At 43.4% G+C, this 12,066-nt stretch overlaps 1 protein-coding gene across 1 annotated transcript in view; it reads left to right on the top strand.

The window, feature by feature from the left end:
• The first annotated feature begins 363 nt into the window (after positions 1-363).
• LOC146806296 (olfactory receptor 56A4-like) overlaps positions 364-12,066 on the top strand; it is a 32,555-nt gene continuing 20,852 nt past the window's right edge. The window contains exon 1 of the mRNA XM_085623937.1: positions 364-556. Coding sequence (XP_085480063.1) covers positions 364-556 — 193 coding nt within the window. The remainder of the gene's footprint in view (positions 557-12,066) is intronic.

Below are 12,066 nucleotides of genomic sequence, written 5' to 3'. Positions count from 1 at the left end.
ATATCATATAATACTTCCTCCTTGTAACATTAGTGTTTCAGTGATGGAACCTAAAACTTGTGTTTCATTTGTACCACCTGACTTTAAGTATTTCCTTGTGCACAAAGAAATCCTTAATTGTCTTTAGACACAAGAGAATATTTTTTTTTAGATATTTCTAAAAATAAGATTTAACAAAAATTGCTAGCCCTGTGTCACATCCATATTCCAATTGTATTAACATTTAAAAAAACGTTTTAGTAAGTTAGGATAAAGTTTTAAAAAGATGTTTGAGTTTTTAATAAGTTTCCATAACTTCTAAAAAACTAGTGCATAATAGAGGAGGGTCTGAATCTCAAGCAGCCCATCATCCCCACTCTCAGAATGATTGACTTGAGAGTTATGTGCGAAGTGAGAGGCATTAGATTTAGAACTACAACCAAGAAAGAGGACCACCTTATGGCCCTCAGAGATTATGAAGAAGAACATGAAAACCTAGATAAGGATGGCCACTCCTCTGTTGGTAGCCCAGAAAAGGATGAGGATGTGGTCATAACCCAAACTAATGAAGGAGAAGGTAGTTGGTACCATGATTCTACATCCTTCTCCAGATGCCACACAGCTGTGGAAAGTGACAGAGGTTTCTCTAGAATCCCCTCCATGAGAAGGGTGGTAGTAAACCTCCATGACCAGCTTGAATAGCTCTCTGTAGAAGTGAGAAAGGTGGAATTGGAGGAAAGAAAACTAGCCATTGAGTCAAAAAGAGTTAAGATGGGACTAATTCCTAAAATGGCGGCAGCAATTTTAACAGAGATAAAGAGGAGTCTTTTGACCTCAAATTCCTCAAAGGGATTGTCCCTAGGTACAGTGATGAAGATAACATAGCCAAGTGGTTTGCAGATTTTGAAATACCTTGCAAAATAAGCAGGGTAGATTACCAACACTGGGACTGTCTACTTTGGGAGTTATTCTCAGTGGAGGGCAGAAAAAGACGTCTGACCCTTGATGAGGACGTGGCTGAGTCCTATTCACACATGAAAGAAACACTGACTGATGGGTTTGGACTCACCACAGAGAAGTATAGAGTAGAGTTCAGAGAGACCTAGAAAAGGCAGGACCAAACCTGGATTGACTTTGTTGACTCCTTAAACATGCTCCTCCGTAGACAGTCCAGCCCGAGCTTCTGAGCAAGGTCCTCCCTGGACCAGAAGCAAGAAACCTGGGACTGATTTCTGGGTATCCCCCCTCATCAGCCAGGCTAGTTTGAATCCAGTGCACAGTGAACCCAGAATCCACGTCTGGGCATACCCGGCGCAGTTGGGGCAAGAAAGCAAAAGACACACAAATGATGGATAGAATGTGGATCAAATCAAACATTCACCACAGTCAAGAGATATGGTTTAAATCCATTATATAATCCAGATAAATGGGTCAGAGCAAGGGCATCCCAAAGGAAGATCCAAGGTGGCGTTGAACCCAAGATGGATGCTCTCACTTTCCCACAGCGGAAAGAAGGAAGAACAAACCAAGATAAAAATAATGAGTTTCCAAAGGACCCCAAAAGAATTCTCAGGAGTGTGGGCCCGAGACTCTGCCCAGACAAAAGGAAAATGATACCAGGGTAACAAATGGGATCCCAGGAAAGCAGGCATGTACTTTGACTGTAGTCAGCCAGGGCACAAAAGAGGTGACCTAGCCTGTTACAAGAAGGTGGTAAGCACTTTTCTGTTCAGTATGGTTATAGGAGGGGCCTCCTCAGAAGAGGAGGCCCTCATAGCATTGTGTTGTGTAACAGGGCCAGATGGTAATCTTGTCATCCCTGAGGGTGGGAGTAGGCACTTCCACCCTATTGAGGTGAGTGGGATCCTTGACATTGGTTGGTGTCCCCAGACCTGTATGTGCCAGGAAAGACAGAAATATTCAGGTCAGCAACAGGTAAGGTCACAACCAAACCTGTAGCCTTAGTCCCCCTAGAGAGAAAGGGTACCTTTGACTGGTATAAGGTGGTAGTCTGTAAAGACCTCCCCTTAGATTGTCTCCTGGGCAATGACCTCCCAGAAGTTTGGCTGATCCAAAGTGGGGCGGTCACCCAAAGCCCCCCCCCCATCCAAAGTTCCTGGGGAACCAGTCCCTAAAGCTAGGAGACAGGGGTCCAAAAAGAAAGGGAAAAAGAAGAGGAAAAGTAAGCCACTTTTAAGTAAAGTTTCAGTAATCCAAGGGCTTTCTGACCAAGTAGGGGCAGAACCCAAAGTTGGCACTGGTGAGGCTTTACCTTTTCCAAGAGAATCCCAGAGCAGTCACGCAGCTGTGCAGACAATGGGTGTTTGTCCCTGCTCTGACAGAAGGGAGAGTGGAAGAAGGGTGTCTGCCATAGGATATGGTAGCCCCCCACTCTAGACAGCAAGAGAGGTTCCAAGAACCCACAATTGCCACTAAAACAGCTCAACTACCTATCAGTGGGGAGGTTAGGGTGTGGTGCTGCAAACTGACAGCAGTCAGTAGCCTCTGCTGGGCGTTAGCCTTCATGGCAGCACTACACTTGGCATAGGAGGAAGACATCATAGCCAAAAGCAAGTTGGGCCCACTGACATTGCTAGTCGTGGTGGGGTTGCTCAAATGTTGAGTAACCTCTTTCGGTAAGCTAAGTGCTGTCTTAGCAAAGTTAGAGATATAAGAGGTGTGTAAATAATGTGTATATTTGGAAATGTATTGCTTTTATGATATTTTTTATATCGAATAAAGCTTATACTACACATGATATAAGAGGTGGGTGCCTCTCTACCCAAGGTAAAAGGGGAGGAAGAGAAAAAGACAGATATAGATAAAGTTAGGTTTGAAATGGGTCTTAGGACTGTTGAGGTGGGTCAGCTTGAGAGAGGGAGCAACCTTACAGGAAGGATGTGAGACAGAGAAGGTCCTGCAATAAAATAGCTAGTTTGCTTAATTCTTCCTCACCTAACAAGACAGGAATATTCTACAAGGGGTGGACTGAGTATCCTAGGTGTTTTGGCTGGGGAGGTGTTGTGTAGCAAGCTGGGAGTTTTTGCAGATGTCCCTCCCCCCACTTTCTGCCCAATTGGAACTAATAGATGCTGTTTTTTAACGCTGACCATGCACTAGGACCTGCTAACCAGTTCCCAATGCCAGCGCTCTTTCTCCTAAAGTAAGGTGAATTGGTATACCCAATTGGCAAGGTACCTTATCACCCCTTATAAGTCCCTAGTATATGGCACCAGGGATACCCAGGGCAAGGGTGATGAGAGGGGTCATCAAGGCTGCAGCACTTTTTGTGTGACTCACGTAAAAAGTACAAGCAGGTCTGCCATTGCAGCCTGCACGAGCAGCCTGTCTTCTCAAGGGAGGCTCTGCACACACCATGTGCTGCAGAGCCACCCCACTGCATTAATATAAGTAAGACACCCTTAAGGTATGCATTCTCTAGCCTAGGAGGTTATATATATATAGTCCCTACAGTAGCCCTGTAAAGCATGGTTTTACTGTAAGTGACCAGCAGTCAATGGGATAACATGGGCTACCTACCAGGCAAACTCGAGATAGCTAGTTCCTTTACTGTACCACCAAATTACATTGTGTTTGGCATCAAACAGCTTTTTTTTCACCCCTGGCATGATTCCCATGTTGAGGATGCGCTGGAATGCACAAGGATGCCATCCTGAGTGGGTGTCCCACTAGGATACAGTAACCCATTGCCTTTGCAGGCTTTCCCAAACCATTCCCATCAAGACAAGTGTGTGCCCTCCTGGTGGGTTGTGCTGGCCCTTACCCAGGATGGAGATAAAGGCCTGGGCAGGAAGGAGGTCACACCTCCTCCCTCCCAGGATGGCTAGTGTTGTCAGTAATCAAGGGAATGAGCCTCAAAGGCTTCACCACCCTTGATATGTAATTTACTTGTCCCACACTTGAGGCCAAAGCCCTTTCTATATCTAAACCTGAATTAGTATGCAGTCAGGTGGAAAACTTAGCCAGTCAGGAGGTGTATACCCCAAAAAAAGCTAGCCACACCTTTAGGGTAGGCTAGGAGGTCTGTGCAGCCAAAGAAGGGTTCTGCCATTTTGGGAGATTCTGCAATTGAGTATTCTGGGTAGAAAGGGGGTGTACTTACACAGGAAGTTGTCACCTCAGAGGCAGACTAGCCACAGTGACTAGTAGCCCATTGGTCATTGCCCCTCACACCCTTAACATCCTCTAAACTAGGATTTAAGGGGCGCGCCTGACTCTAGAGACTCACTTCTGACTTTCCATCCGAGCTGAGAAGAGGCACAAAGAAGAAGACATCACCGACAACAGGACGTTGGTCTCCGCCACAGTGCAAAGATAGGTCACTTATATGTCCTAAAGAGACCATATACTGGAACTGATCAACTCATGTGCGAGGCTTCAACTCATTGCTTTCGGCAAGAGGGACTCCAGTGCAACACCAAAAAGCGAAGCAGACTCCCCATGACTGGTGGGACCAGTCCTTTGCAACCTGCAGAAGAATCATCCTGCTGCATCACAAGAAGTACAGCCTGTCAGGCCCTTCAAGAGTGTGCCCAATAGAAAATGATGATGCAGGAGTCCTAGTGAGGCTCACAACACGTTTCGAGCCGCTAATCCACTCCGGTCGACCTCCAGCCTTCGAAGTACTTTTAGAGTGCTTTTGCCTCAGCCAAGACTTGTTGGTCACCAGCCCGGTAAAAAACCCTTTTACTGAGATCTCCAGCTCGAGAGCATGTCATAGTGACAGGGACCAATTTCGGCAACTACCTCACTGCTGTGGCCTTGCATCCTCAAGGTGGCATCATCAAGTGTGTGGTAAGGCATGTTGGGTGCAACCATTCTGTGATTTACAGCTAATAGGCTACCTCTGCAGCTGGAGCCGTTGGGCTAAGTAGAAAAGATCTAGCCATTAAACCATGGTCCTGGGACCCCAAAGGCCTCTAATTTCCTAGGGTCGAGTTATAGTCCATCTACAAGTGTGGTTTTGCTAATTGCTGTGTTTTGACAGCACCAAGAACAGCTAAGTAACCTCTGCACCCAGTCTCCCTGGGCAAGGTAACAAAGTAACAACTGTTGAGTCTTGGTATAGGGACCCGCAGAACCTTAACCACAACAAGGGTTGCTAAGTGTGTTTTTCCCCATTGACTTTAATGTAAACATTTAACAGCTTTCATTGCATTTATTATTTAATACTTTGAAAATCTATAACTACGGTTATACCCTATCAAGTTCCTTTCAGTGTCCATATTTATATAAAAACACACTATTTTTTATAAATTGCTGTTGGATTTCTTTTGAGTTGTGTAATTTACCTACTGCCAATGTTGGTGCATGAAATGTTTGCAGATGTTCCTCAAAGTAAGCCTGACTGCTCTTTGCCACACGACAAGGATTGCTGTGAGTGAATCTATGGTCCACTTTTGTGTATTGTGTTAGCATTATAGGATTGGGCCCTCCAGCCATATCACATAATACTTCCACCTTGCAACAGTTTTTACAACACAGTCTTCCTAGATACTCATTGATAAGAAGCCGTCAGTGTGAAACCGTATGCTTTTTTATTTGACAGGCATGGATCTGGATGGAGGGAGGTCACTCAACCTACCATTTTGCTCCAAATGTAGACCTAAATTAAATTAAACCTGATGTGTCTCTTCCAGGGTTTCATGCTGTGCCGGCTTCTTGTTCATTTTTAAATAGACATGGAGAAGGCCAGGGAAGAACACTTGATTGTGTTTGGCACATGTGATCAGTACCGGTGTGCGTTCACCTGGATTGGGGCCACCTTTACAAAACACATACTAATACGAAAGCCAGTTACACATCTACAACTATAGGACCTTTCAAAGTCCAAATTTATTTGTTGAGGAAGAGAGGAAATAGCTGTATTTATCTATAAAGTTGGTAATGCATCCTGGTCAGACCGATTTATAGGTGTAACTGGATGATTAACAGTCAGAGAACTGCCTCAGCCAACAAGCATAGGTGGAATCCAAAACCGCCCTCTTGACTGGCGAAAAAGCTTTTAAAACTGGAAAAAGAGAATACTGTGGTCATGAGGCAGGTGCTTGAGGATTTTCTGCACATTTATAAGGACACTGGTTGTAGCAGTCAACCGAATACCACTCAATGCTTCATCCAGTTTCTTATGAAAGTAGACAGTGTTGGAGTTGCAGAATTGTAGACATTACATGAAAGAAAATAATTAAGTACTTGGGTCACAAAGCATCATACCTCACCTCAATAGCTTCATAATCAAAGCCTGCAAACTTGTGACACCAGTATCTTAAAATTTACTGTTTCACGTGATATTTCTTTAAACGTTTTAGGTGAGTTCTTAAGTTGAGGGCAAAACAAACCACCTAAAATATTTTGCACTGGGTTTTCTTTTTGGTTACCTGAGAAAATAGCTTATAATGTTGGTTCACTCTTCCGTTCTAGTAACAGAAAGGGCAGCTTGTCAATAACTGGAGTGAGGCTGTCTTACATTGTATTTTATTTTATTGAGTTTCTCCTGGGAAGTGATGGGTGGTTCTGTTTGAAAGACAATGCCTTGATGATTCAACCATGCTGACTGTGACAGAACTCCAACATTTGTATTGCTCTCAACGTCCTTACCAAACAGATGTACTGAGGCCTTACATTGTCATACCCTCCCGCAAGTCAACACAAGAGCTCAAGTGACAATTACAAAGCAACGCAAATTGATATTTGCATGGCCTTGCATCACTTTTCACCTGAAAAATAACACAACGCAGCACCTTGCGCTGCCTTGTGTTACCCTGCATCAGGAAGGTGTTACATGGGAAAAGTATGGTCGTTTCAGCGCATCCACCCATGGATTTTGATGTTAACCCAGATCTAGTTGGTAAACCTGGGATTGTGTCAAAATGGTGCGCATATCCAACCTTAGTATAATGAGGATGAATAACTTTATTTCTCCTCGTTGCTTCTTCTTTGCATGTGGGCTCCATTCTGCAGCACACATAGAAAGAGGAATATGCCTCTAAGGATTGTTTATTCACAGGAAGGTATGCCTTCCTGTTCAAAAACAATTCGGCCCACAATGCAGGCAGCCTTGCACTATGGATTCAACTAATAAGATGGCAGCGAGGGATAATCAAAGTCGCACTAACCCTTTAATCACTATATGTGTTTCAGAGTAAAATTATGATCAGAAATGATTAGAAATGTGCCCACCTCTAAGGTCCACTGCCACAAGACCTAATACAATTACAAACATAAAAACAAAGAGAGGCACACAAAAAATCGCATATAATATGCAGTCAATGATGATTCTTTCAGAGTCTTCAGTGTGGAGAATGCTTCTTTATTGATTCCACAAGATGAGGGATACACACAGCCTCAGCCAACGCGTTTCACCCGAAAGGGCTTCCTCAGGGTTGTTAATGTGACAATAAATACAAACTTTACGCACTAAACACCATATTAAAAGCAAATAAAGACAATTTCAAGCCAACATACAAACTAACAATGCTGTAAACATCCTGTAAGTGTTGCCTTATTCACTTCCATGTTTATTAATACAACCGGCAAGCCCAAGCCTGGCATTGCGGGATAGTTATTACAATTGCCGTGAGAACACCCACACCAAAAACAAACAATTTCCGTGATGAGACACAAAAACAAGAAAAAGTGACGTGAAAGGAAAAAAAGGAGAGAGAAGGACCGAACTTGTCGTCCACAACAATTTCCCGTGTAGTTCCTATGGAATGTCAAAGATATATAAGTAAAAAAATATATAAGAAAAAATGTATAAGGAAAAAATTCTTCTGGGAAGAGAAAACCTTAGAGGTGGGCACATTTCTGATTATAATTTTACTCTGAAACACATATAGTGATTAAAGGGTTAGTGAGGCTTTAATTATCCCTCGCTGCCATCTTATTAGTTGAAAGTATATTTCGAGGGTAGCCTCCATAACCAACACTTGTATATACTGTATACTCATTAGGGGTGGGCGGAATTTGCGGAATTAACCTTCGCAAATTATCGCGAGAATGTTTAAAATTATCGCAAACAAGCAGAAATATCGCGAAGATGCGGAAGTTTTTTTCCGGCATGTTCGCGCGATTTTCTGCATGGTTGCGGGTCGCCAACTTACCCATGTGGCTGCTTGCGGGCGCGGCCATCTTGTTTTGAGTTGTTCTCGCGGTGCATGATCGCGAGAAGAAAGACGTGATCGCGCGACGCATGACGTCACTGCGGGCGCGAACTGTCGCGAGACAGCGCAAATGGCTAAAAACAATACAACATCTCATGGAGAACGCGACCGGATCAAGAAAACTTGTCGGCGAACGCAGGGATTCAGGTAAGGCGATCGCGCGCGCGCGAGAATGTATCATTTTACAGCGCGAGCAAGAAACAAATTATCGCCAAGCTGCGGAAACCGGAATTTTTGACATTTTCGCGCTCTCCGCGGAACGCAAAAATGTCAAATTATCGCAATTTCCGCGAACGGAACGAAATTTTTGCCCAGGCCTAATACTCATTATGGATTTTGACAACGACAGAGAGGAGTTGGCGAGCGACCTCTTTAATTTAGGCAATTCAGATAAATCTAGTGGCGCGACAGTATCCCCAGTGGGGGAGGGTCTTAAAGCCAACTTCATCAAATTAGAAAGGTTGAAAAAAAATGAGCTATCAAAGTGGTGGGACGGAGTCACCCTTAAAAGGTATCTAGATAATAAGATGATTCCTCGTGGACTCTGCATCCTAACTTTTCCCACCTTTGATGATCTTGAGCCAGATCTTTTAATAGACTGGGAAGAGAACTTACCAAATTCATCCTGTGTTATGATGAAGGTTTTGATCCAACATTCCGATAGGAAATGTATTAAGTTAAGGGAAGAAATTCGGATGTGGAGGAAGAAATTAAAAGTTTGAATCTTAAAGCGGCAACCGAAAAAAATTACATTATTCTTAAAGAACAAATTCAAGCGCCTCAGCGCATTATCAAACGAAGGAAATTAAATAAAATAGCCAGAGATGACAGAGATTATTTGAAAGGTCGTATCTATACTTTTGCACAGAAATTCGACAACATCCAGGTACCTAAACCAAAAGAATTTGACACTAAAAGTGTGAGTGGAGGATCCAGACTTCCAAGCAGTTCTAATGCATCTTCTACAGAAGATTTGGGAATTACTGCTACAAATGGAACTGAATCTACTGCAATCTCTCTACCCTCACCTTCTTCTTTTTTAGAAGAAGTGTTAAGATACAGGATAGGCAGCAAACAAAAGAAAATGGTAGTAAGATAAGAAGGGGATGGAGGAAAAACAGAAAAAGATTCCGGGGTTCTTACCATGACGATGTTATAAGGATTTCTAAAAAGAACCGTACGAGTAGGAATTATTTCCTCATGATTACAAGATTTATGAAAGTTGAAGAGAAGGTGTGTGTTGCACGTAAGCACATTCAAAGAACTGGAGAACAACATATGTGGCAATAACTTCAGAAAGGCATGGGAGGAGAAGTGTCAGATTAGAAGAACTCTTTGCTACCCAAGCGTTAGCCAATATAAGGTGGTTTCATATTGGAGGAACAGAAAGTGTATGATCAAGGCCCTTGAAACTTGCAAAGTATAATGCAACAAAGCCAGGATGCAAGACTTCTGTTTTTGGGAATGTTCTAAGTGCTCGAAGTGGTGTAGGTTACAAAATGGATGGGAACTATTTTGATAAACAGCACTGAAATATGTCTCCTTTCTTTTACAAATGGCCCAGGGTTCCCAGGTCCCGACTCCCTGGTGCACAAATATTGTAACCAGTTTCACTAGCCTGAACATCTAGCTGCTATAATGATGCCGGGTCTGGTGGCTCAGTGGACTATTTTGTCCACTGGAGGGGCCTGTGTCAAACCTCATGGTTATAGGTTTAAATCCCAGAGAGTCCACTCAGCCTTTCATTCTTCTGAGATCTATTAAATGAGGACCATTGAGTTGGGTAACATTAAATATCTGTTATTCAGCACCAAGATGCCTATGGGTGAACATGCACATTTAAAATACATATGTTATGTGTAAATTTGGGAGCCCAGCCCTGGGGCTCACCTCAAATCTGACACACTCCTACCTACAGTATGAACACAGAGCACACCCCATGCCAGGCTCATGACACATGGTAAATGAGCGTATAATTATCCCTGAAATTGGGGCCAGCATATGGAAAATGACCCAGTAATGACGGGTCTGCACTTTATTCCGAATTAGAGGACATTAATGTGGACTATCTCAACAAGGCCACAAAGGACAATCCTCTAATGCACTTTCAGGTTCCATATACATAACACAAAAAAGCTCCCACTGGTCATCTATTTCTTCTACAAAGAAATCATGTGACAACGATCCACGCCTCATGGCACCAAAATTACAAATGTGAGTTTTTCAATTATATTTTTTTGTATATAAAATATAAATCATTCACACACTTCATAGTAAATATACTTGTTGTACATTATGCCATTGTTTTTTTTCCATGAGCCCCTAAACCCCTAATAGGATTCATACACAACAATTATCCCTCAAACACCCTACTAGAAATCCAAAATTGTCTCAGAAGCCCATTAGCCACTCAATCAGTAAAAGATGTAATGTGCATCTATTCCACTTTACTGGGTAGTGGCCTGTGCACACTACAATGAAAGGGTCGACTCAGTCGGGAGGGGAAGATTGCAATGCAGTGCCTGGTGGGATATGTGGATGTCAGCCTCTCTCAGTGACTTGTTTTACCTGTAATGGTGCAGGCTGACACGTGGGTAGGGGTTTCATGTGAGGATCAATTGGTTTACTTATGATTGGTCAAGTGTTTAATACATTAATTTCACTCAGCACATGTCTGAATTAAAGTTTGTGATTGTGTTTCTGTTTCATAAAAGATATGCTCTCATGATTGTGGGGTGAATATATCCCAAAAGGAAATCAATGTATAGTGTGTTGGAGAAACACATCTATGCCTAATGTCGCATACCAAGAAGGATGTTTGCTTTCCTCTGGTCGATGGGACTTCTCTTCACCAAAAGTAAGGGGAGGAGATCAGGCGCTCAACCAGAGGGACAGAGGGAGCACCCTGGGAAGAGAAAGCCCATTCAGGTGAGAGGCCTCCCTCTTTTGAGTGGGATGGGGAGGGGGTTGCTGTTGGCCATGTAAATCTCACCTGCACGGCAATAATGGCTGTTAATTACCCCCCTTGTTATGTGCACTCAACTGTGGCTGGGATCCATAAATACAGGCAGGATATCTGCCAGATGTTATTGCCTGCAAGCCTGGGCATTAATGCCTAAGAAGAACATCGGAAAGTTATGGTCTTGGAATAGCACTGTAGCTCTTAAGCTCTGGTCTATAACAGTTGTGGAAGGCCCTTACACAGAATAAAGTCATTTTTCTGTGGGTGGGCCTATAGCTCAGGAGGAAGGTCTTTAGCAACCATTATAGACCTTGACAGCACGCCATAATTCTATTGTATTCCTGCTTTATGAGTGATGTAAAGTGGACCTTTTTGAGAGGCATGTTAACAATAACAGTTGAGTAAGCCATGAATCCCCTTGGCTCAGATCTGAGAAGCTCTGTGACTATCGTGTCTGACCTTCCTGCAGTGATGTATCACATCTACATTTATCAATAAGAAGAACCAAGTGCCATGATCAGCCAGCCTGGCACCGACCTGAAAATATTTTGCAGCCATTGGTGATAAATGGAATCTTTTCTGAAGTGCCTTAAAGCAGTCAGACAGCATGGTCACTAGACAACATGTGATTCCTGGTTTGGCCAAGCATTTCCATGAGAGAGAGGTGGCCAAACTGGATGTATGTGAGAAAAAGAGGCTCCCCACATACACTTTCTTGAGAGGGTATTTCATCTAATCATCTTTTGCTGGTCCTTCATTTACCTCTCAAGGGTCTCTGCAGGGTTGAGGGGGTCACACCCCACTGGAAACGTGGACCATTGCTTCATGACACACAAAGGGTGATGGCTGCGGTCATAAGAAAGCCCAGCAGAATGGGGGTAGAGATGTGAGTTCATGAGAGGAACAGGACCTGCATCTCAATGGGCAGGAGAAACAGTGGAT

Source organism: Triturus cristatus, chromosome 8, assembly GCF_964204655.1.
Source record: "Triturus cristatus chromosome 8, aTriCri1.1, whole genome shotgun sequence".
Lineage (NCBI taxonomy): Eukaryota > Metazoa > Chordata > Amphibia > Caudata > Salamandridae > Triturus > Triturus cristatus.
The sequence above is the reverse complement of the archived record's forward strand: the minus strand, read 5'-3'. Positions and strand labels throughout refer to the sequence as shown.